The sequence below is a fragment of the Oncorhynchus keta genome, chromosome 17, assembly GCF_023373465.1.
Source record: "Oncorhynchus keta strain PuntledgeMale-10-30-2019 chromosome 17, Oket_V2, whole genome shotgun sequence".
NCBI classification, from domain to species: domain Eukaryota; kingdom Metazoa; phylum Chordata; class Actinopteri; order Salmoniformes; family Salmonidae; genus Oncorhynchus; species Oncorhynchus keta.
The window spans coordinates 28,317,757-28,344,850 of record NC_068437.1 but is presented as its reverse complement, the minus strand read 5'-3'; the positions used below and the strand labels follow the sequence as shown (position 1 = coordinate 28,344,850).

At 43.5% G+C, this 27,094-nt stretch overlaps 2 protein-coding genes across 2 annotated transcripts in view; one reads left to right on the top strand and one right to left on the bottom strand.

Moving 5' to 3' along the window:
* Positions 1-11,555, bottom strand: part of LOC118396748 (RNA polymerase II elongation factor ELL2-like) — a 44,342-nt gene extending 32,787 nt beyond the window's left edge. The window contains exons 1-2 of the mRNA XM_035791146.2: positions 11,400-11,555; positions 6,406-6,453 (exon numbers count right to left, since the gene is read on the bottom strand). Of these exons, the coding sequence (XP_035647039.2) occupies positions 6,406-6,453; positions 11,400-11,537 (186 nt within the window). The 5' untranslated portion in view covers positions 11,538-11,555. The remainder of the gene's footprint in view (positions 1-6,405; positions 6,454-11,399) is intronic.
* Positions 11,556-14,586: 3,031 nt separating this feature from the next.
* LOC118396747 (peptidyl-prolyl cis-trans isomerase FKBP8-like) overlaps positions 14,587-27,094 on the top strand; it is a 49,209-nt gene continuing 36,701 nt past the window's right edge. The window contains exons 1-3 of the mRNA XM_035791145.2: positions 14,587-15,413; positions 15,806-15,975; positions 16,281-16,369. Of these exons, the coding sequence (XP_035647038.1) occupies positions 14,957-15,413; positions 15,806-15,975; positions 16,281-16,369 (716 nt within the window). The 5' untranslated portion in view covers positions 14,587-14,956. The remainder of the gene's footprint in view (positions 15,414-15,805; positions 15,976-16,280; positions 16,370-27,094) is intronic.

Here is a 27,094-nt window from a genome sequence, read left to right as displayed (position 1 = left end):
TTTTAGTGAGGCTGTCTTTTTGTTCCTGTGCTTCAAGTCAGCCCTACCGTTGATAAAGACTTGCCGATCCACAGAGAGGAGGGTTGGGGGTTTTAAGGGGGTTGTTGAGGGGAGTAGGGGGTGGGCAATTGGCCTGGCTACAGCATCCCCCAAGGTATCGACTCTTATGCCAAGCAAAATGTGCCTTCTCCAAGAGAGGCTGGGCTAATCTGTCAACCTCAGCAAACATATGGTTCAATAACTCACTCCCTCCATTCCTGTACAGTATATCACCCACTCTAAATCTGGTAAACAACGAGGTTGTTATTCTTCTTTAGGTTAAACAATAGCTCAGTCTGTAGTACTCTAGTGATTTGAACCCTAAAGAACACAAGCACTACAGACTTCAGACAGAAACTCTCCCCTCTGACTATTCCACTTCCGTAACCATCTTTGTTTACAGAGGCAGTGTTGCTTGTATCCTGTTGTGCTGCATTTTGAAAATGCTGGAAAAATAATGGATGTGGGAAGAGTTGAGGAAAAGTGACCATTGCTGATAGCCGAACAACCAACCAGACAAACTGAAAGATCGGAGGAACAGAGGATTGCTCTTTCTAACATCACATACTGCTTTTCACTCTCGCTGATGTCTGTTTTGTTGCACTGGTGCTTTCAGAGAAGAAGGAAAAATATATAATTCAAAGTGATGTTATTACCCTCCTTGGTAGCTTCTGGGTCAGTGCTTACTGGTGTACAGATGGATTTAGTTCCAACAGGATCTCCTTGGTTTAGCCTATTCCTGTGATGTGATATAAATAGCTGCCATGATGTTCCTATCACTGTTGATGTAATGAAAGGAGAACACTACAACTGTACATGTATAAACAATGGGGGCTGGGTATGTCAATCAATATTCCTAATACTTTTTTGACATGTGCTAATAAATAAACACATATTGGTTGAGCTAATATGTGAGCAGCACTACAACATCCTGGATCTATTAGTCATCCTGGATCGGTGACCACACACTCTCTGAGACGGTGCCCGGCCAGATAGATCAGTGCTGCTGGGAATCAACATGTTCTCAGTCCAACGACCAACCAATCAAAACATCAGAACTCCGTACCTCCAGTTCCATATCTGTGTTAAGTTACATGCTTAATTACTACACAAAAACATGCAAATATGTTTTAACAAAACATTGTAACTTGGAATAATATCCTCCTCGAATCCCTACTTCAGAGCTACACAAGCTTTCTCAATATCAGAGCTGCTTGCTAAAGAAAGAGAGCCGGGCTTCCCTGGACTGGGAGATGTCTCATTAGGCTTGTCCCTCAGATACTGTGATCCCAAAATACTGGGGCCAACAGCTTTGCCAGTCAAAACAGTGGGCCTCAGATGCGCAGGACACACAGAGCCTTTTTCCTAGCTTGACACATCTGGATGAATAGAGCGACGTGTGCCTGAAGGACGACTCCCCCCACCTTCTAGTTGTGCTACTGGGAAAGGACCTCTCTCTGACTGCATTCCTCTTATTGTTATTCTAATTAGCTTTCGGGAAAATACCTGACGGGCATGCACACACCGACACACACACACACCGACACACACGCCGACACGAAGCTAAAGCTAATTTGCAGTGAGATGGAGAGGCGGAGCGCTCTGGGTGGGGGTAGGGTCGGGGCAGCCGCATGTGAGATGGAGGCCCTGATGTCGCCCAAGGCTTCAGCCAAGGCAGAGGGTGAAACGGCACAATAATCAGGGAGGTAGACGGGAGGGACCGGGGGGGTCCTAGCTGAGCCACACACAGTTGTCATTAGATGATCCCTGGGAAGAATGCTCCCTAATGCCTCCTCTACTCTCCTCTCAGCACCAGACAGCATTTAGGATCTATACTCATTGAGGGGGATTAAGGAGAATTTTGAGAGATTGTCGGGAGGTATCGATTCGCATAAGACATTACTGTAATGTAAACTTCTGTATTTCTCACATCTCTAACACTATCTTTGGAGGTCGCACACGACACTCACCCAACAGTTTCCCCCCTCTAAGCAGTGCAGTGTAAACAGAATTGTCTCGTTCAAGCCAACATTCATACAGCAAAAATACAACTGAAATGTGTAGACATTTTCATTATATTTGAGACTTTTATTAAGTTTTCACCTGTTACTTTCTGAAATTGTCACCTTAGCTTTAAAAAGGGAAGCTCAGTGTTTTTCCCCCTTGAATGCTCTGAGCCACCTTCCTGGTAAGAAGAATGTAGCAAGAAGCTAATCAATTCACCAAATCAAAACCAATTTTATTTGTCACATACACGTGTTTAGCAGATGTTATTGTGGGTGTAGCGAAATGCTCGTCTTCCTAGCTCCAACAGTGCAGTAATATCTAACAAGTAATATCTAACAATTTCACAACAATATACACAAATCTAAAGCAAAGGAATGGAATTAAGAATATATAAATATTTGGATGAGCAATGTCCAGGGAAATGATTAACGTTTTCAGTCACAATTTTGCATTTACCTCCTATAATGCCTATAATTCCATGATATTGATCAAATGAAGCCTAGTTTGTTATAATGTAACTTTAATAGGCTGAAGCTGATATTTTCTGTCCGTATGAGAGGAGTAAACATTCATGTTTGATATGCTAAAGTTACTAGCTATCTAGCTGTGGTCTTGAAAGCTACATTTAATATGTGTACAAAGGAGAAAATAACCCTTTATTTGTCTGCACTGGCTTGTCAATTGTCACATTATTCAAGAGTGTAATATGGTTTAGTTGCATTATTCAAAATTGTAGCTAATCTGTTTTAGAGGAAAAGTTGCTTGTTTTGTTAAATAATTGCAAGCTTACTGGCTAGACAGTGGCTACTGGCTAAGTTACTGTGATAGTGATATTTATGGTAAATTTGGAGCAGCCAAGCAAGAATGTCACGTTACCAGCCACAACAAAAGGTAAGGCAAGGATGGCATGTAAATTGAAATGTTTACATATATATTATGTCAAGTGTAATCTCTTTACACTTATTTTTTGTTATTATTATTTCACCTTCGTTTAACCAGGTAGGCTAGTTGAGAACAAGTTCTCATTTACAACTGCAACCTGGCCAAGATAAACAAAGCAGAGTGACACAAACAGCACAGAGTTACACATGGAATAAACAAACGTACAGTCAATAACGCAATAGAAAAATCTATATACAGTGTGTGCACATGCAGTAAGATTAGGGAGGTAAGGCAATAAATAGGCCATAGTGGCGAAGTTACAATTTAGCATTAACACTGGAGTGATAGATGTGCAGAAGATGAACGTGCAAGTAGAGATACTGGGGTGCAAAAGAGCAAAAAAATAAATAACAATATGGGGATGAGTTAGTTGGGTGTGCTATTTACAGATGGGCTGTGTACAGGTTCAATGATCGGCAAGCAGCTCTGACAGCTGACACTTAAAGTTAGTGAGGGAGATACAAGACTCCAGATTCAGTGATTTTTGCAAGTTGTTCCAGTCATTGGCAGCAGGGAACTGGAAGGAAAGGTGGCCTAATGAGGAGTTGGCTTTGGGGGTGACGAGAGAAATATACATTCTGGAGCGCGTGCTATGGGTGGGTGCTGCTATGGTGACCAGTGAGCTGAGACAAGGAGGGGCTTTACCTAGCAAAGACTTATAGATGACCTTGAGCCAGTGGGTTTGGCGACAAATATGAAGCGAGGGCCAGCCAACGAGAGAGCATACAGGTTGCAGTCATGGGTAGTATATGGGGCTTTGGTGACAAAACGGATGACACTGTGATAGACTACATCCAATTTTCTTTGTAGAGTGTTGGAGGCTATTTTGTAAATGACATCGCCGAAGTCAAGGATCGGTAGGATAGTCAGTTTTACGAGGGTATGTTTGGCAGCATGAGTGAAGGATGCTTTGTTTGCGAAACAGGGAGCCGATTCTAGATTTAATTTTGGATTGGAGATGCATAATGTGAGTCTGGAAGGAGAGTTTACAGTCTAAGCAGACACCACCTCAGTTCCTGCCATCCAGGACATCTATACCAGGCGGTGTCAGAGGAAGGCCCTTAAAATTGCCAAAGACTCCAGCCACCCTAGTAATCATGTCCACTTTGCTACCACACGGCAAGTGGTACTGGAGCGCCAAGTCTAGGTCCAAGAGGCTTCTAAACAGCTTCTACCCCCAAGCCATAAAACCCCTGAACATCTAATCAAATGGCTACCCAGACTACATACATTGCCCCCCTCTTTTACGCAGCTGTACTCTCTGTTATTATATAGGCATAGTCACTTTAATAACTCTACCTACATGTACATATTACCTCAATTAACCAGTGCCCAGCATATTGACTCTGTACCGGTACCCCCTGTATATAGCCTCACTATTGTTATTTTACTGCTGCCCTTTAATTATTTGTTACTTTTATTTCTTTTTTGGGGGGTCTTTAAAAAAACTGCATTGTTGGTTAAGGGCTTGTAAGTAAGCATTTCACTGTAAGGTCTGTTGTATTCGGCGCATGTGACAAATAAAATTGGATTTGATTTTTGATTTGATCGTTTGAGTGTCACTCGGATTTCCGTTTACTACGTTACATCTAGTCTATTGGACCAGCAGGGCACGTCTGAGAGAACAATGCCGTCTATCACTGGTCACAAGCTCATCACATACCCACTCCTCATCCACTAGTCTACATTCACATCTCTTTTGGGCTGGGGGTGATGTCACCAGCTCAAGAGTACAGGAAAATGATATCACTCAACACGGTTTTTGAAATGTTAAGAGCTGCTGTAGATATGATGGGTAAGGACACTGTTTACCGTGACTGTACTGTTAGGAACCTTAGAGCCCATTGGTCCCCCTCTGTCTGGTGTACCCCAGTCTGCCACATTCACCACCATCCTCCCCCCATTAACAGCTTAATCTGCTCTCCCTCCAACGGCAGATAGCTCATTAATGCCCAACCGGCCAGCACAGGGGGCCGCTGTCAGAGGGGGAGGGAGCTTATGCTTGAATTCCGCCAAAGCAATTTGAATATATAATGTGCCAACAAAGATATAATCACAAAATCCTACTCAGTGATTAAAGCATACTTTAATTGCACACACTTAAAAAAGCTCAACAGAAGGACTGATGTCGCCTATCCGTATTCATCGCTTCGATTTTGCATATGTTCAATTACAACACTCGCTGGCTTGCATATGTTTCTGTTTACTTAAGCTACATTCTGTATCAGAGTACTTTATTATTTTCTGATGAAGCGCCATAAAGAACTGTGCAGACAGAGGGAGAACAACTCCACGGCTGCCATAGCATCCCCCTTTCCTCATCTCGGCTCTTTCATGTCTACACAGAGGACAACAGGCGTGGAGACATGGGGCTCCCTCGGGTTCACCAACTCCCCAACCTCCTCCCCCTCTACAAACAAAGCCTTTTCAGTTGCCAGCCTGACCCAGTAACCTGGCTAGCAGCCTGGGGGTATAGTGTACCCTCTCTTAGGGTCTGTGTGAGCACACAGGCCAGCATTTGTGTACAGAGCAAAGTCACTTTGGTCAATGCAGGGATTAGAGCAGCTCCTTTTAGACAGGGCCGACCGATTGTGTAGTAAATGTGCAGTAGGCTTGCAAGCAGCGCTGGGGAGGGTGCTTTAGTGCCCGGCTAATCTGGTTGGACACAGGCATCTTTCTTTACTGCTGCTTCACAGGAATGTCTTCTCCATTTCACTGCCAAGTGTTTCTGTAGATTATGTGCTAGGTCTGACTACACTCAGCATCAAGGATAACATGACACATAGCTACAATTAAACAAACTTGGTTTGCAGTATTTATGCATTAGCATATTATCACATATTTTCCCCTGTAGTCAGATAAAAATCACAAACATGGTCCTGGAATACTGTGAGAATACCAGCTGTATGCTTCCAGTTTTCAGAATAACTGGCAGTACTGTAGTTGTGTAAATAAAGACTCTGTATAAACATTGCTGTAGCACGTCTGATTGAATCCAGTTCTAAATCGAACATGGAAAGCTGAAGCATAACAACCCTAAACTCACACATGCCACAAATGCAAAGGAGGTCACATTAAATACTGTTAGTCCCTTTGCAAGGCAGTCAAGCTATTATTGTATTTATAACAACAAATGTGAGAACAGCTCCATTCTACTGTATATCTCTGTAAGGCAACAATAACCACCAGCTGAAGAATAGAACAACATGTGCAATCTAATCAGGCAGGCCTTCAGGGTTTAGTAAGTGGATGCATGCAACTGGACTGCCCTCTTGTTTCAAGACATGTTTTTGAATCTCATTAGAAAATGCAGTGGAGGAACTGTTACGAATGTGCTGCCTGTACAGCAAATCAGAACTAATTCAAGCATTTCATTTCTGAAGCATTAGAAAGGAGGTGAAAACACATTCATCTCACCCCCTGGCTCCCCTTGAAGCAAATTGCTGGCTGATTTGGTAAGGATCCCTGGGGAGAGACAAAAAGAGGAAAGTGGTTATCATGTAATATAACAGACTCAAGAATTGCAGGTAAATACAATACGATTGAACCTAAAATACATCAGGTAAAATTAAATATTGAAATGAAATATTGTTATTTAATAATAAATATTACAAATCTGGTCAAGCTCTGCTAGTAGATATATTTGCTGCGATTACACTGAATAACAGCAATTTCTCCCACAGCAATAATGACTTATTCATCAAGATGAGAATGTATTAAAACAGTGCTACTTAGGTCAGTGGGGCAAATTATACCATTAGCTAACCATCACAATAATTATAGTTTCCCATCCCTTATTTGCCCCCAATGACCGAAGTACAACCTCTTAAATGTTCATTCAATAATAAAACAACCCAGAGATCAATGTTGCTTCACCAATAATCTGCACTGGAATGTCTCTGATTAATCAATCTAGAGCACAGAAAACTTGTTTCACTCAACCAGTTCTCATAGTCAATTGGAAATTGGGGAGGAAGGAAAGGCGATAGAGAGCAAGTGAGAGAGAAAGAGAGAGAAGGGTGAGAGAGAGAGAGAGAGAGAGAGAGAGAGAGAGGGGAGAGAGTGTGAGAGAGGGGAGAGAGTGTGAGAGAGGGGAGATACAGAGCAAGTGTGAGAGAACAAGGGAGTGAGAGAGAGGGGAAAGATAGCAAGAGAGGGGAGAGAGAGAGGGGGAAGATACAGAGCAAGTGAGAGAGAACAAGAGAGTGAAAGAGAGGGGAGAGAGTGAGAGAGAGTGAGGGGAGATAGAGAGAATCAAGGAAAAATCCTCATCACAAAGCCTTTAGAGTAGAATCCCTAATCATTTTCTCAGCTGATTTCTCATCAAAATGACTCTACATTTGTTTACAAGTGAGATACATTTTATCAGCCCTCCGTACTGTGACCTGCACAAACATGTCCTCCATGTACAACGCTGTCCTCCATGTACAACGCTGTCCTCCATGTACAACGCTGTCCTCCACGTACAACGCTGTCCTCCACGTACAACGCTGTCCTCCACGTACAACGCTGTCTTCCACGTACAACGCTGTCCTCCACGTACAACGCTGTCTTCCACGTACAACGCTGTCCTCCACGTACAACGCTGTCCTCCATGTACAACGCTGTCTTCCATGTACAACGCTGTCTTCCATGTACAACGCTGTCCTCCATGTACAACGCTGTCCTCCATGTACAACGCTGTCTTCCATGTACAACGCTGTCCTCCATGTACAACGCTGTCTTCCATGTACAACGCTGTCCTCCATGTACAACGCTGTCCTCCATGTACAACGCTGTCCTCCATGTACAACGCTGTCTTCCATGTACAACGCTGTCCTCCATGTACAACGCTGTCCTCCATGTACAACGCTGTCCTCCATGTACAACGCTGTCTTCCATGTACAACGCTGTCTTCCATGTACAACGCTGTCCTCCATGTTCAACGCTGTCTTCCATGTACAACGCTGTCTTCCATGTACAACGCTGTCTTCCATGTACAACGCTGTCCTCCATGTACAACGCTGTCTTCCATGTACAACGCTGTCCTCCATGTACAACCCTGTCTTCCATGTACAACGCTGTCCTCCATGTACAACGCTGTCCTCCATGTACAACGCTGTCCTCCATGTACAACGCTGTCTTCCATGTACAACGCTGTCTTCCATGTACAACGCTGTCCTCCATGTACAACGCTGTCCTCCATGTACAACGCTGTCCTCCATGTACAACGCTGTCCTCCATGTACAACGCTGTCCTCCATGTACAACGCTGTCCTCCATGTACAACGCTGTCCTCCATGTACAACGCTGTCTTCCATGTACAACGCTGTCCTCCATGTACAACGCTGTCCTCCATGTACAACGCTGTCCTCCATGTACAACGCTGTCCTCCATGTACAACGCTGTCCTCCATGTACAACGCTGTCCTCCATGTACAACGCTGTCCTCCATGTACAACGCTGTCCTCCATGTACAACGCTGTCCTCCATGTACAACGCTGTCCTCCATGTACAACGCTGTCCTCCATGTACAACGCTGTCCTCCATGTACAACGCTGTCTTCCATGTACAACGCTGTCTTCCATGTACAACGCTGTCCTCCATGTACAACGCTGTCTTCCATGTACAACGCTGTCCTCCATGTTCAACGCTGTCTTCCATGTACAACGCTGTCTTCCATGTACAACGCTGTCCTCCATGTACAACGCTGTCTTCCATGTACAACGCTGTCTTCCATGTACAACGCTGTCCTCCATGTACAACGCTGTCCTCCATGTACAACGCTGTCCTCCATGTACAACGCTGTCCTCCATGTACAACGCTGTCTTCCATGTACAACGCTGTCCTCCATGTACAACGCTGTCCTCCATGTACAACGCTGTCCTCCATGTACAACGCTGTCCTCCATGTACAACGCTGTCTTCCATGTACAACGCTGTCCTCCATGTACAACGCTGTCCTCCATGTACAACGCTGTCTTCCATGTACAACCCTGTCTTCCATGTACAACGCTGTCTTCCATGTACAACGCTGTCTTCCATGTACAACGCTGTCCTCCATGTACAACGCTGTCCTCCATGTACAACGCTGTCCTCCATGTACAACGCTGTCCTCCATGTACAACGCTGTCTTCCATGTACAACGCTGTCTTCCATGTACAACCCTGTCTTCCATGTACAACCCTGTCTTCCATGTACAACGCTGTCCTCCATGTACAACGCTGTCCTCCATGTACAACGCTGTCTTCCATGTACAACGCTGTCCTCCATGTACAACGCTGTCCTCCATGTACAACGCTGTCCTCCAAATAAGGCTTTATGTAACTGTAACCACACTGCATGTTTCAAGTGTTCCTGAACAGTCAAGAAGGATCAGAACCTGTATATGACTAGTATGTAACAGATAACAAAAACGGTTATCTCTGAGGTACTCCTAGCGATGATACAGGGTCAAGAGATAAGAGCCATTATCTGAAAGGTACAGCTGCAGCCATGGTCAACAGGCCTGTTTATCTATTGTAGACGGTTTTGGGAGAGGTCATCCTGCTGCTCTCTTTCCTTCTGGTCATTGCTCAATAGGCCTACAGCTCGTGTTGTATTTTAAAGGGTAGGCTTATTAGGAATCCATTTGTTTTATGGGTCAGTTGCATGATGAACATTAGGGGCTCTTCATTTACTCATACAGAGTGAAACCCACAGAAACTGATAATGACCTGACTTAACAACCTTGTGAAGAAGCATGATGAACTAAATCCCACACTGTAGTTATACATGAGCTATATATATTTGGTTAAAAACTTGACTTATAAAAAAGCCTATTGAAAAGAGAGCAGACCCCTGTGTATATATACACTTTGTATCTGATTACATTCATGACACTTCAGCAGATGTGGGAGTTGCCATGCATTTTCATTGGGAAATGGAACCCATAGTTTAACACCACCTGATGGACCAATGATCTCTGGAATTGGGCGTGCTTCTAAACGTTTAAAGGGCAAAACAATGCACAAGGGCACAGCAACAAAACTTCCAACAACAACGGACTCGGGGGTTGGGGTGAAATTGACAGGGCCACATCCAACTGCTGTCCACATTTACAGCAATTGACTGTAGAGGTCTCCAAGTTGTCCCTACTTTTCATAGTTACTACACAACTGCCTGTTGGAGGCTAAGTAAAATACTTAGTACTACCTAAGTAGTTTTTTGGGGGGTATCTGTAAAGAAAATATGTACTTTTTACTCCGTACATTTTCCCTGACACCCACAACTACTCATTATATTTCAAATGCTCAGGCAGGAGAGCAATAGGGTTCAATTCATACACTTATCAATATAACACATTGTCACCCTTACTGCCTCTGATCTGGCAGGCTCACTAAACACAAATGCTGCGTTGGTAAATTGTGTCTGAGTGTTGGAGTGTGCCCCTGGCTGTCCGTAAATTCAATCAAAATAAAGAAAAGTGTGCCATCTGGTTTGCTTAATAATATAAGGAATTTCATTGACAGCATTTACTTTTACTCAAGTATGACAATGTAGTACTTTTTCCACCACTGTACTTAAGTACATTTAAAACCAGATACTTTGACTTTTACTTGAGTAACTTCTACTAAGGTATCTTTACTTTTACTCAAGTATGACAGTTGAGTACTTTTTCTACCACTGACAACAGGCATCAAAGGGATTTTTCATCTCCAAAACAACACACAGGCTCGGCTACAGTTACTTAGAAATGCGTACTGCATATTATCCATGTCACACAGGCATACGGTTATTAGGCTACACATTTTCCAAACTGAGAAACTGCCACATTATCAGAAACCATAACAGCTTATGTAGGCTATTGTACTTTTAAAGTAACACGATTGGTGGATAGATTTACAATTTACAATGAATGTTGAGTTCCATTATTCGCAGATAGGTTAAAGCGCTGATGAGAGCATAAATATGGTCTTGCGCTATTTATTTTCAAATTCTAAGCATTATTTCTTTGTGTTTCTAAATGACGAATAGATGTTTGGACTATTAAGTCACATAAAATATATTACTTCGAAACATCAATGATCACAGAGGCCATGCACCACACGAATGAAAGTTAAAGCAATCGGAGGACATTTTCAAAGCAATTTAAAACAACCTCAAATTGTGTATTGGGTGCTGTGGCATAACTTATATGGTCCCATATAATCAAACAACCATAGACTACTAAAACTGTAAACTATGACATCGATCAATAAACTATTACATAGCCTAGTGTTCGCAGTGTACAACAAGCACAATAAACGATAGGCTACTAGGTCGCTGACACTTTCAGTACTTGATGGAACTTTTTACCCAGTGGTCTACCTGTTTTCATTGCGATTAGACTATAGTCGGAGTATCCAATTAAACAAACACCCAAGCAAGAGCAAATTAAATCGGATGGGACTTACCTTAAGATTTTGGTAGGCTTCAAGCGTTCGAATGGCGGTATCAGTTAGCTTGACGTGATACAGAGTTTTATTTTGAACGTTTTTGTTGATTTTTGCACAGGAGAGCCCATACCGATGCTCCTGTCTCAGCGCTGCCATGTCTACAACTGAGGTAAATTGGCGACATTCTCTGTGAAACGTCACTTGGACGGAGGCGGAGTTAACGTTGCATGCGTCGCCGTGGTCACGTCACACACGCACACACACACACACACACACACACCATGAACATGTCTTTGCATGTTTTTGTTTTGATATTATAATAGCAATGTCATACTGTAGGTTAATTTAGAAGAATAGGCTATCTTTTCTTCGTACTGGATGAGAAGGAAAAGGAGGAAAAGCTCTCTGTTAAAATTATACCCCCATCTAGAGAGCCTTTCTCTAATAGACTGAAAACAATTTGAGGTAGACCTATCACAGAAAAAATGCTGACTATGTCACCAAAATCTTTTGGAAGATTGCTTGTGTGACACAAATGCTATGTTTTGGTATGCTTCTATTGTAAATAATAATGAATCATAATCATTGTTATTACTATCTTTCATGTGATAATATCATCTCCCTATTGGGTAATAAAAAACAAATGTGTTTATAACCTAGGATCCAATGTATTCTTACAGCCCTGAAGTCATAATAATCGCCACATTGAAAACCATGGAAATATGAAATCTAGAAAAAAATATTTAAAAAACAATTTTATTCTGAACTAGATTAAAAATACAAAAATATACTCTGTTGATCTGGAGGGCCAATCCCGTGCTCGCAGACAGATGATGTGAAACGGACAGTGATGAAAAACGAGGGAATCTGGGTTAATTAAAGGCATAATCCCTAACAGTCAAGATGCTTGGGCCTTGGATTAATAAGGAGCTCTCTCACAGTCACAAATGGAGTCGTTAATTGCATATGGCTGTCTGAGGTTCTCTATGACTATCTGAACCAGACTATATCAACACTTATCACAGAAAATATATAGTGTACAGTGCGGTATGCTGTCTATTGACAATAATGTAAGAGGAAATACTGAATTCAGACCCTAAAGATTATCACTGTGAATGCTCTTGTCGGTTGTAGCTACTATGTGGGACAATATACCTCAGGAGATTTAACAACCCAAATCCAAACTCTCAAGTGACGGTATTAAGGATTCATAGTGATGGTATTAAGGATTCATAGTGATGGTATTAAGGATTCATAGTGATGGTATTAAGGATTCATAGTGATGGTATCATAGAATGCAAGTGTGGCTCTTGCACAGGTGTATGTTAGTCTCATGTTCAGGGTCCTTTCAGTGAATTGCTCTAAGATGTTTTGCAGTACAACAGTGTTAAGGAGGTTGGGGCTAAACAGAGGGGGTCATAAAAACATATATACTGTAGGTACTATTAAAAAGCTTTCCTCATGTTGAGCTTCCACACAAACTACCAAAATACATAGTATGCACACATTATTTTATCATTTTAATTTATTTGAATATAGCAAAAAGTAGATACTTGGCATTGGAATTGGCCTTCTTTAGTGCATTTAGTTTAACTCAGATAACAATTTCCCCATTGAGCAGTCAATTAAATCATTCATCTAACATTATTTTGAGATTTTCCATCCAGATAGTTTGCATATTTTTTAGATCAGTCCATAGAGAATTGGTACAACAAGACATCCAGCTATATGTGTAAACCTGTCTATCTCAATACCCATTTCAGGTAAATAACCATAGCAAGCTGGAGTCTTTTATCTCCCTCACTAACTTTAAGCATCAGCTGTCAGAGCAGCTTACCGACCATTGCACCTGTACACAGCCCATCTGTAAATAGCCCACCCAACTACCTCATCCCCATATTGTTATTTACATTTTGCTCCTTTGCACCCCAGTATCTCTACTTGCACGTTCATCTTCTGCACATCTATCACTCCAGTGTTTAATTGCTAAATTGTAATTATTTCGCCACTATGGCCTATTTATTGCCTTACCTCCCTAATCTTACTACATTTGCACACACTGTATATAGATTTTTCTATTGTGTTATTGCCTGTACGTTTGTTTATCACACGTGTAACTCTGTGTTGTTTGTGTCGCACTGCTTTGCTTTATCTTGGCCAGGTCGCAGTTGTAAATGAGAACTTGTTCTCAACTAGCCTACCTGGTTAAGTAAATGTGAAATATATATACATATATTTTTGTTAAATTATTCACTGAATGGCTCATTTTACCTTCAGTCAAATTGGCAAAGTGGTCTTAAGTTTAGGCATGACAGTCTGAATATTTTTGTTTCACTTTTTTTTATTGCGACATGACCAGAAACAGCAATGACACACACTCAAAAAAGCAGCTTTTAATAACTTTATACAATTACTGCAATCTCTCAGTAACTTTATCCGAATGAATAAAACAAAGATGTTTTATTATGTTGACACAGTGACAGGGGATATCTAACAGACACTCCAAATAATGCACACAACAAACATTTGTCATTGTTTCAAAACAAAAGCTGTTTTCATTTAAATTGTGAGTGCGTTTTGAATTGAGGGCTGTGTATACTGATATTGGTTGAAGGCTGCCATGCCATCAGTTATTAAGATAATACACTCTAGTCACTAAAGGACCGAGCCCGGTCTTGTCTTGAAAGTGTTGTTTACTGGTTCCTCTTCCACAGAAGGTATGTGGCAACCCTAGAAAAACCTGTTCTGTTTGTAGAAATATACTATCCCCAGATCCTATATCTAGATTGTGCCACTCAAAATGTTCCTGTTTGATTGATTTTCCCTTCAAACGTATTAGACATTAAATCAGTGAAAGAAAGTGAGTACATTGTTGCTGATAAGTATATTAAGGGAAATCCACTCAACTCAATAAAAAAAGCACCCATCGTCTCATACAGGTCATCAGGGCTATTCTAGGTCTCCCTCTTAACACTTGTCTACTTAAAAAGGGAAAATAAGATATTGTGCCACATAGTAAAACAAAACTGAACCCAAGACGGCAGAGTCCCTGAGATCTTATTGGTGGAAAGCATTTATGGAAACGGCATGATGGAGCAGCACGATGAAGTCATTAAGAAGCTTACAGACTTTCAAGAAGATTAGATTTTACTCTTCTAATCCTCCAGATTACAGCCGCGCAAGCCTGCTGACCGAATGTGTTTCATTTGTTGTACAATTTCTTTCCATTGATAATTTCTTGTTGCTCCTAACTCTCTGGAATATGTAGGCTAACAAGGAGTAGCAGGATTGATAGGAGGTTGAGGTGAGACTGTGTATAGCTCTAGTTGGTAAAACAAAGTTCTGGAAAACAATTGATGCAACCGGGATTTGGGGCTGGTTTAAATTGGATTTAACAGGAATTTATGTGGATTTCGGTTTTCATAAAAACTACAGACCGTCGCTAATGGATGAAGGCACCTCTCAGCCGTAACTAGACCGAACGACTGCTTCCACACTACAGAATCAACCGACCAGGCAGGCATCGTGGGATAGATAGGCTGGAGGAAGATCATCTCTCTTGGAGGCCTTTACAGATGGTATCCATTGCTCCCTGTAGTGAGATGGAGACAGAGCCCTGCTCTGGAGAGCAAGAGAAGTGGGTTGTGGAGACCAATGAGCCAGAGTTGAAGCAGGCCTACACAGGTCCTGGTGACAAGGACAGTCAGAAAGAGAAGGAACTGTCCCATGGGCCTCAACAAGAAGATACGGAGCCCCATGGGGAGGGAGACCCCAGGATAGAATGCCAGGGTGGAGGTAATGCTGGCACTACATTAAACACTGTCCCTAAGAAGACAGAGACCGCCTGTGTGGAAGAGAGGAAGCTGAAGAAGACCCTCAGTTTTGTAAAAACAGTGAGGTTCTGCGAGACAGAGTCTGTGGAGGACAGGGAGAGCTCAGAGGAGAGTCTCTTCCCAGACCATGAGATGGTGCAGTGGATCTCCTCCAGCTTTGAGGAGCTGTTCCTGGCTGAAGACTGGGAGGACATCACAGGTATGTTACTCATTCAATACAGTCATCATCATAAAACGTTTAAGCAATTATGTTGGAATATTGAAATGCTTTGTTGAAGCAATATTGCACTCATGGCAAACTTTGTTGTTCTATTGTAAACACATGTGTTTGTCAATTGTTGTGGCACTGCCTGTAATTTGCATGCAAACAAATTCTACAGAATTTTTTTTGAGTCATGTTTCTTCGTGGTCATGGCAATTGAATTAATTAAATTATGTTTCATTTAAACTGTATTACATGACATTATGCCCTTTCCTATTTTTATTTTTCTCCAAGTGCCTCTTTGATCAACAACAAGCAGATTAACCCTCTGCCACCTCTTTCACCCTCCTCCTTCTCTCTGTCCGTCCCTTGATCCTTCCTTCTCCCAGATGACCGCCTGTTGAGGAAGAAGGTGCTGACGCCTGGCCCCCAGAAAGCTGAGCATCCAGCCTGGGGTCAGGAGGTCACAGTCAAAATGCAGGGAGTGCTGGAGGATCGGAGTGTGGTGGAGAAAGACCGTAAACTGGTGTTCGTCATCGGAGAGGGAGATGTCAACCAGGTGGGATCTAAAGACATTCTGATTGACAGGACAGGTTCCAACACACCTATCCTGCACCCTGTCACACACAACTGCATTTGCTAAGCATAACACAGGGTTGGACTTATCCTTCAGAGAATGTACATGTGATATCTATAGGTCTCAGTGTAGCCATAACACAACAGAACTAGAAATTGTCCATTGGTATTCTATATTTCTATAGTGTTTCAATGTATGCGAGGTAAATGAATAACTCTTTATATGTGTGAAAATAAACCATTAACAGTGAGGGAGCTGTGGGTAACACAATGCTTTTTAACACACAGGCCCTGGAGGAGTGTGCTATAGCCATGCAACAGGACGAGATCACATTACTGCTGGCAGATTCACAGTACACCTATGGACTTCTGGGAAGGTAAACACCGCTGGGAGTATCATGATCAACAGCACCACTTTAGGGTAAAGACACAATTACAACAATAATATATACAGTTCAAGTCCAGGTTTGGACACACCTACTCATTCCAAGGTTTTTCTTAATTCTTTTATATTTTCTACATTGTAGAATAATAGTGTAGACATCAAAACAATTAAATAACACATATTTGAATCATGTAATAAGAAAAAAAAGTGTTAAACAAATCGAGATTCTTCAAAGTAGCCAGCCTTTGCCTTGATGACAGCTTTGCACACTCTTAGCATTCTCTCAACCAGCTTCATGAGGTAGTCACCTGGAATTAATTTCAATTAACAGCTGTGCTTTGTTAAAAGTTCATTTGTTCAATTTCTTTCCTTCTTAATGGTAAAAGACCAAGTCCATATTACGGCAAGAGCAGCTCAAATATATATATTTAACTAGGCAAGACAGTTAAGAACAACTTCTTATTTACAATGACTGCCTACCCCAGCCAAACCCAAATGACGCTGGGCCAATTGTGCGCTGCCCTATATGACTCCCAATCACAGACAGATGTGATACAGCCTGGATTTGATCCAGGGACTGTGCAAAGGTCCCTGAATCACTTGATTTGAACCAGGGACCTCTATGCACTGAATTGCAGTGCCTTAGACCACTGCGCCACGTGGGAGTTCAAATAAGCAAAGAGAAACGACAGTCCATCATTACTTTAAGACATGAAGGACAGTCAATCCGGAACATTTCAAGAACTTTGAAAGTCTCTTCAAAGTGCAGTCGCAAAACCCATCAAGCTCTATGATGAAACTGGCTCTCATGAGGACCGCCACAGGAAAGGAAGACACAGAGTTACCTTCCACATCTCAACATCAACTGTTTTTTTTATTTATATATTTTTATTTCACCTTTATTTAACCAGGTAGGCTAGTTGAGATCACCTTTCTTTAATCAGGTAGGCTAGTTGAGAACACCTTTATTTAACCAGGTAGGCTAGTTGAGAACACCTTTATTTAACCAGGTAGGCTATTTGAGAACAAGTTCTCATTTGCAACTGCGACCTGGCCAAGATAAAGTTGGAGGAGACTGAGGAGACTGAGTGAATCAAGCCTTCATGGTCGAATTGCTGCAAGGAAACCACTACTAAAGGACACCAATAAGAAGAGACTTGCTTGAGCCAAAAAATACGAGCAATGGACATTAGACCAGTGGAAATCTGTCCTTTGGTCTGCGATTTTTGGTTCCAATCGCTGTGTCTTTGTTCAGACGCAGAGTATGTGAACGGATGATCTCTGCATGTCTGGTTCCCACCGTGAAGAATGGAGGAGGTGTGATGGTGTGGGGGTGCTTTGCTAATGACACTGTGATTTATTTAGAATTCAAGGCACACTTATTATGGCTAACACAGCATCCTGCAGCGATACATCATCCCATCTGGTTTGCGCTTAGTGGGACTATCATTTGTTGTAAAAACTCAAACATAGACTTGGCCATCCATCACCCCTCATTTTAATAAGGAATGTAACATATATTATCACACTAAGGGGCAGTCCTAGTGTACCTGCTGATCAGAGGGCAGCCTGACTAATGAACCAGTAACGGGAGCAGATGGCTTGCTGAACACACCCTTCACACTCGGCCAGAGTCCTCTACCCTCCCTCACGCTCTATGGGATGACACCACTAAAATTGCAGCCAATGGCTTGGGTTTACAACCCACGCCCCATTAATAAGCCATTGCATGTATAGAACGTAACACATTGACACCTGTGGAGCCGAAACAAACTCATATCATACTTCACATCCAATTCTTACTTCAACATTGTAACCTGATCATTCTTTTTCAAATTACCGCTTGAGTTGTAAAAGAAAACTAACTGAACGAAATGGCATAAATTCAGTTATTTGCTGGCAAATGTCATGCTCCCTTCATAAAAAGTGTAAAATAATTTTGTTCATCCACAGCCATATAACTGGGTGTTTCTAATAGGTAAACAAATTAGGATAAAGCTAATGAACAGTGTGCCACGCAACATGTGTAATCTCCCACATAGATTACCCAATCATCAGGTTGTTTAGGATCTTCCTCTTGATATTTACATACAACTGAATGTAGCTAATTGAGACGAGACAAACAATTTGTGGACAAAGCAGTATAAAGATAAAACAGCTGTCCTATATGTAAAGATTTGTTGTTTGCACTCTACTTTCTAGAATATAGCCATTTCTGAGGATCCATGGGCAAGGGTTCCCTTAGACTGTGTCATGCCTCTGTGTGGTTTTGTATTTCTTGCCAGAGCCTGATGCAGTGTAAAGCGTGCGTTGCAAGTCTTCCGCTCTGTTACGTGTGGTACTATGCTATGTGTGAGGTCTTGTTTGTATTGAGTTTGTGGAGCTCTAGAGGTCCAGAGTAGTTGATCAATTCTACTTTAGAAAAATAAGGGTGAGAGGAGGGTGATCCTCTGAGGTGAATCTCTCCCTCTGTCCCTGAGGTGAGTCCCTTGGTCTGTCTGTTTCTGAGGTGAATCTCTCCCTCTGTCCCTGAGGTGAGTCCCCTGGTCTGTCTCTGAGGTGAATCTCTCCCTCTGTCCCTGAGGTGAGTCCCTTGGTCTGTCTGTTTCTGAGGTGAATCTCTCCCTCTGTCCCTGAGGTGAGTCCCTTGGTCTGTCTGTTTCTGAGGTGAATCTCTCCCTCTGTCCCTGAGGGGAGTCCCTTGGTCTGTCTGTTTCTGAGGTGAATCTCTCCCTCTGTCCCTGAGGTGAGTCCCTTGGTCTGTCTGTTTCTGAGGTGAATCTCTCCCTCTGTCCCTGAGGGGAGTCCCCTGGTATGCCTGTCTGTCCCTGAGGTGCGTCCCCTGGTCTGCCTGTCCCTGAGGTAAGTCCCCTGGTCTGTCTGTCCCTGAGGTGAGTCCCTTGGTCTGTCTGTTTCTGAGGTGAATCTCTCCCTCTGTCACTGAGGGGAGTCCCCTGGTATGTCTGTCTGTCCCTGAGGTGCGTCCCCTGGTCTGTCCCTGAGGTGCGTCCCCTGGTCTGCCTGTCCCTGAGGTGAGTCCCCTGGTCTGTCTGTTCCTGACGTGAGTCCCCTGGTCTGTCTGTCCCTGAGGCGATTCCCTGGTCTGTGAGTAGACAGAGAGAGATAGAGAGGCAGGTAGACAGGCAGGCTGGAGCTCAGTTAATGATTGTTTTGATGCAGCTGATTAGGACTGTGTACTGTGGAGTCAAATTTAGCCCTTCCCCTGAGGTAGTCCTCCTGGGCCCCGTGCCAGCTCCTAAAAGGGTGGTGACTAAGCTGTTTGAGTAAATTCTCCCTGCTGTGATGTCCATCAATGAAATACAGCTAGTCGTGTCTCAGAGGCTTGAAGCTTGAATGAGATCTTTTTAGAATATGTAACAGAGAGTTACATAAATGAATGAAACAAGCCACATTGCTTTTTGCCATGATGTGATTCAAAGTTGAAGGATGGTAAAATAATTGAAACTAAAATGTCAAGATAAAAGCTACTTTAAAAATAATACCATGCAGTGTATTCTATTTGCAGAAAAAAATATGACAGTCCCAGTGTGTAAAAGGCATAAAATGACAGAGACGAAGAGGGAGAATGTCATTACTCTCTAGCCATTCTCTGATGGATACATTGATTGAACCCTGTCGGTCGCCTGTTGCAGACAGCGGCAATGTCTTTGTTGAGAGCACTTCACAGCTATTTGTCTGAATCAGACAGCCTGATTCACTGGTAGGGATGCACCTGGCGTATTGTGTGGGTGCTGCTGCCTGCTGCACCTGATCCTAAAAGACTTGGTCTGATGGATTACTACAGTGATGGTTTTACAGTATGTTAGGATATGGCCAAGGAAATCCCTGGAACAGTCTTCACGAGCAGCAATTTACCTGCTTCCATACGACAGATAGGCTGGCGAGAGGTTTATGGGGTAAATCGAGTGGAAAGCACACTGACATTTGTGCTGCCAGATCTGGCAGGAATGAGCCATGGAACATAGCAATAAAGGATTGACTCCATCATCACAGCCGTCTCTGACACAAGTATCTTATGTCAAAAGCATCCTGAAACAGGGTCAGAGCATTTCCGGAGAGATACAGACTGGACTCTGTCATTTACCACATCATAATCATAAACCCATGGAGAGCAACATCTGTGGATCTGCACTCAGGACAAAGACCAACACCGTTAAAATGTCCTGGGGGCACGAGGAGTCTGCCCCCCTCAGCTCCTTACAGACCCAAAGTCAACAACACAAACATGTGCACTGACAGCTGTTGTGATTGCATTAGGTTTATTCAGGATAAAGATCATCTTTGCAAATATTAGGAAAGGTAATCAATTCCAGTTGTAGTCCTCAGTTGACACCCTTTTTATTTGACATCTGTTCAAAACACTGAATTCATATCTATTCAACAGAACAGCATTTTTGGCAGAGGTTTGTTTTCTTGGCAGAGATGAAAGCCATGTTAATGATGCATGATAGAGAGAGCCGTTGTTATTTACTATGATACGGGGACATGTCAAACAGTCTAATGAACACACCTAACAGGGCTTTGTAGAGTCAACCCAAGGTCTATCCACTATTTGATGTGCTGTGTAATAGTCAAAGGGTGAGGAATACTATCCATTTAACTCATGCAGAAGGATTAGCACATTCCAAACATGTGAGACCGGCAAAGAAAAATTGGATACACAATGGCTATCAGATGGCTGTCATGCTCAGATTTCTGCATGGAGCAAAGCAAACAAGTTTGTCCAAAGAAAGAGGTGAGGAATATCTCCTGCATTGATCTCAGGTGTACTGGGCCTGCTGGCCACTGGAGCCTGGGGATGAAAATTGCAATGTACGCACGCACGCACGCACGCACGCACGCACGCACACACACACGCACACACGCACACACACACACACACACACACACACACACACACACACACACACACACACACACACACACACACACACACACACACACACACACACACACACACACACACACACACACACACACACACACACACACACACACACACACACACACACATAATTAGTGGATTTGGATAGGGTGGCAGCCAGGCAGCCTCTGGCTTAATGTGATATCAAATGAAGCCACATCTGAAGCATTTGAAAGTCAACTAGGCATATCATATCACTTCTCCAATCTAATTCCAAACGTCAACACACATCTTTGAAAGCCGTGCTGTAGTTCTGCTCTTCGATGGTACACTATATATACAAAAGTATGTGGACACCTGTTCAAATAAGTGCATTTGACTATTTAAGCCACACCCGTTGCTGACAGGTGTATAAAAATTGAGCACACAGCCATGCATTTCCATAGACAAACATTGGCAGCATAATGGCCTTACTGAAGAGCTCAGTGACTTTAATTGTGGCACCGTCATAGAATGCCACCTTTCTAACAAGTCAGTTCGTCAAATATCTGCCCCGGTCATCTGTAAGTACTGTTATTGTGAAGTGGAAGCATCTAGGAGCAACAATGGCTCAGCTGTAAAGTGGTAGGCCACACAAGCTCACAAAACGGGACTGCCGAGTGCTGAAGCGCATAACGTGCAAAAAGTGTCTTTCCTCAGTTGCAACACTCACTACCGAACTCCAAACTGCCTCTGGAAGCAACGTCAGCAAAAGAACTGCACGTCGGGAGCTTCATGACATGGGTTTCCATGGCCGAGCAGCCACACACAAGCCTAAGATCACCATGTGCAATCCCAAGCATCGGCTGAAGTGGTGTAAAACGTGCCGCCATTGGACTCTGGAGCAGTGGAAACGTGTTTTCTGGAGTGATGACTCACACTTCACCATCTGGCAGTCCGACGGACAAATGCATAGTGCCAACTATAAAGTTTGATGTATGAGGAATATAATGGTCTGGGGATGTTTTTCATGGTTCGTGCTAGGCCCCTTAGTTCCAGTGAAGGGAAATCTTAATACTACAGCATACAATGACATTCTAGACGATGCTGTGCTTCCAACTTTGTGGCAACAGTTTTGGGGAAGGCCCTTTCCTGTTTCAGCATGACAAAGAGGTCCTACAGAAATGGTTTGTTGAGATCGGAGTGGAAGAACTTGACTGGCCTGCACAGAACCCTGGCCTCAACCCCATCGAACATCTTTGGGATGAAATTGGAACGCTGATTGCGTGCCAGGCCTAATTGCACACCATCAGTGCCCTTTCCTTACTAATGCTCTTGAGACTGAATGGAAGCAAGTCCCAGCAGCAATGTTTCAACATCTAGTGGAAAGCCTTCCCAGAAGAGTGGAGGCTGTTATAGCAGTAAAGGGGGGACCAACTTCATATTAAAGCCCATGATTTTGGAATAAGATTTTCTACGAGCAGGTGTCCACATACAGTACATAAGGTCATGGAGTGTACCTTGAGGCAGGGTTAATAGCATTGATTGGTCCATTAGTTGTTTAAAGAGACTCCCACAGTGAGCACAATGGTTTGATAGTGTCTCGTACTGTCAAAAAAAATCTGTTGTTAAATCAGATTAGAAGTTATGGGTCAGTTTCTTTATTTACCCAGAACACGCATGAAACGTGTGATGATCAGGTAGCACCTTTTCACCTTCCTGGGAATGTACTTAAGAGTGACTTGGTAAACACTTCTCAGGACTCAAGTCTTTCCTCATCTCCTTAGAGACACACCCATATCCAGCGGGGAATGTAGCTGCTTAACGTAACAGTGACATTCTTAGAAGAAAGGAGAGCATGCAGACAAAGTGAGCCACAAACCAGACCACCACCATGTTGTGAACTAGGTTGTGAACTATGGGTTCTGATAAATGACTTGTCTGATGAGTGAGGGTATATGTGGGTGTTTGCTATTCTCAATGAAAATGTATCATTTGCAATGACATGACACATAAGACAAATATACCCACACATGCACATACGCATGCACACACACTGTACACTCACACATACACTTTGTGTGAAAGTCTATTTGCAACAGGGATATGAATCAACACATCCAGCCCTGGTAACTCCCAACCTTTTCCAAGCTTTGAGAAAGACCAGAACAACAACAGAAAAGAACTGGCTGCAACTTGTTCTCTGGCATTAATAACAATGGACTCAGCCATCCAATGGTGTTTGGTCCAAAGATATGAATGGTGGTAGTATTTTAAATCCATAGCCACCAGTACAGTCAGTAATAGTCACTTTGGAAAGTGAAACTCTTGTTTTGGTAAAACATGAACTCCTACGAAACTACTTCTTACCTCTGGTACTTACACTGTAATAGGGCATTTCCACGTAAAAAGACCCATGAACACTAACATGTGATGATCATATTATGAGTACATCAAATTTGATGTCAAATGAGCTAAGAGTCTATACATTTTCTTAAATTAAGGCATACAGTGGATTGGGAAAGTATTCAGACCCCTTGACTTTTTCCAAATGTTGTTATGTTACGGCCTTATTCTAAAATTGATTAAATGAATGAATCTCCACAATGACAAAGCAAAAACAGTTTATAAATTCTAGCAATTTTATTAAAACCAAAAAAAACAAATACCTTATTTACATAAGTATTCAGACCCTTAGCTATGAGACTTGAAATTGAGCTCAGGTGCATCCTGTTTATATCGATCATCCTTGATGTTTCCACAACTTGATTGGAGTCCACCTGTGGTAAATTCAATTAATTGTCATTATTTGGAAAGGCACACACCTAAGGTCCCGCAGTTGACAGTGCATGTCAGAGCAAAAACCCAGCCATGAGGTCAAAGGAATTGTCAGTAGTGAGCCGAGACAGGATTGTGTCGAAGCACAGATATGGGGAAATGTACCAAAACAATTCTGCAACATTGAAGGTCCCCAAGAACACAGTGGCCTCCATCATTCTTAAATGGAATAAGTTTGGAACCACCAAGACACTCCCTAGAGCTGGCCGCAAGGCCAAACTAAGCAATCGGTGGAGAAGGCCCTTGGTCAGGGAGGTGACCAAAAACCCGATGGTCACTCTGACAGAGCTCCATAGTTCCTCTGTGTAGTCAGTATCTAGGTTTCCATCCAATTGGCAACAGATTAAAAAACATATATTTAAAAAAATATGTATAAAGAAAATATGCACATTTTCCCACCATTTGATGTGTTCCCACCAAACGGACTTGTTGCGGCTAAAAATCATTGTGTGATGACTGTCACGCCCTGGTCGAAGTATTTTTGTGTTTATCTTCATTTATTCGGTCAGGCCAGGGTGTGACATGGGTTTTTGTATGTGCTGTATATGTAGTGGGATTGTAGCTTAGTGGGGTGTTCTAGGTAGGTCTATGGCTGTCTGAAGTGGTTCTCAATCAGAGGCAGGTGTTTATCGTTGTCTGTGATTGGGAACCATATTTAGGCAGCCATATTCTTTGGTTGTGTTGTGGGTGATTGTCCTTAGTGTCCTGATGTCCTTGTTCTGTGTTAGTTGACACAAGTATAGGCTGTTTTCGGTTTTCGTTACGTTTATTGTTTTTGTAGTGTTTTGTATTGATTCGTGTTTACGTGTGTTTTTTTCCATTAAACATGGATCGCAATCTACACGCTGCATTTTGGTCCGACTCTCCTTCACCACTAGAAAACCGTTACAGAATCACCCAACACAAACGGACCAAGCAGCGTGTCAACAGGCAGGAGCAGCCCAAAGAGGAGATGCGTATTAAGGATTTCTGGACATGGGAGGAAATCCTCGACGGGGGGGGGGCTCAGGGAGAGAGTGGCAGAGTCAGGAGTCATACCTGAGCCAACTCGCCCTGTTTATCGTGAGGAGCCAAGGAGGAGACCAGAACCAGAGCCGGTGTTGGAGGTGAGCGAAGCAGAGACTGTGAAGGAGTTAATGGGGAAATTGGAGGAGAGAGAAATGAGGGAGTTGCTGTGTTGGTGCTTTTTGCATGGAATTCGCCCGACGGAACGTGTCAGGGATTTGATGGCACCTGGGTCAGCGCTCCATACCCGTCCTGAGGTGCGTGTTAGTCGGCTGGTGAAGTTGGTGCCAGCCTCACGCACCAGGTCTCCTGTGCACATCCCTAGCCTTGCATGTCCTGTGCCAACACTGCTCTCAAGATCTCCAGTACGCCTTCACGGTCTAGCCCATCCTGTGCCACCTCCACACACCAGCCCTCCGGTAGCAGCTCCCTGCACCAGGCTTCCTGTGCGTGTCCTCGGCCCAGTACCACCAGTGCCAGCACTACGCATTAGGCCTACAGTGCGCCTCGTCTCTCCTGCGCTGCCGGAGCCTCCCGTCTGTTCAGCGCTATCAGAGCCTTTCTCCTCTTCTGCGCTACCGGAGTCTCCCGTCTGTTCTACAGCACTGCTGGAGTCTCCTGTCTGTTCAGCGCATCCAGAGCCTTCTTCCTCTACAGCGCTGCTGGAGTCTCCTGTCTGTTCAGCGCAGCCAGAGCTGTCAGTCTGCATGAAGCAGCCAGAGATGTCAGTCTGCAAGGAGCTGTCAGTCTGCAAGGAGCTGTCAGTCTGCAAGGAGCTGCCAGTCTGCAAGGTGCTGCCAGCCTGCATGGAGCAGCCAGAGCTGTCAGTCTGCAAGGAGCTGCCAGTCTGCAAGGTGCTGCCAGCCTGCATGGAGTAGCCAGAGCTGTCAGCCTGCATGGAGCAGTCAGAGCTGTCAGTCTGCATGGAGCAGTCAGAGCTGTCAGTCTGCATGAAGCAGTCAGAGCTGCCAGTCTGCAAAGAGCTGCCAGTCTACAAAGAGCTGTCAGGCTGCAAGGATCCGCCAGTCTGCCAGGATCCGCCAGAACTTCCAGTCGGCCAGGATCTGCCAGTCAGCCAGGATCTGCCAGTCAGCCAAGATCCATCAACCTGCCTGAGCTTCCTTTCACTCCTGAGCTTCCTTTCACTCCTGAGCTTCCTTTCACTCCTGAGCTTCCTTTCACTCCTGAGCTTCCTTTCACTCCTGAGCTTCCCCTCAGTCCCGAGCTTCCCCTCAGTCCCGATCTGCTGGGGGGTTCTGGGTGAGGACTACTAGGCCATGGTCGGCGGCGAGGGTGGACTATTCAAGGACGCGAGGAGGGACTAAGACAGTGGTTGAGTGGAGTCCACGTCCCGCGCCGGAGCCGCCACCATGGACAGACGCCCACCCGGACCCTCCCTATTGTTTTGAGGTGCGTTCGGGAGTCCGCACCTTAGGGGGGTTCTGTCACGCCCTGGTCGAAGTATTTTTGTGTTTATCTTAATTTATTTGGTCAGGCCAGGGTGTGACATGGGTTTTTGTATGTGGTGTGTATGTAGTGGGATTGTAGCTTAGTGGGGTGTTCTAGGTAGGTCTATGGCTGTCTGAAGTGTTTCTCAATCAGAGGCAGGTGTTTATCGTTGTCTCTGATTGGGAACCATATTTAGGCAGCCATATTCTTTGGTTGTGTTGTGGGTGATTGTCCTTAGTGTCCTGATGTCCTTGTTCTGTGTTAGTTGACACAAGTATAGGCTGTTTTCGGTTTTCATTACGTTTATTGTTTTTGTAGAGTTTTGTATTGATTGAAGGAAAAGGCGCCAACAAGTGCTAGGCATTTGTGGGATCTCCTTCAAGATTGTTGGAAAAGCATTCCAGGTGAAGCTGGTTGAGAGAATGCCAAGAAATGTGCAAAGCTGTTATCAAGGCAAAGGGTGGCTACTTTGCATAATCTCAAATGTAAAATATATTTTAATTTGTTTAACACTTTTTTGGTTACTACATGATTCCATGTGTGTTATTTCATAATGTTGAT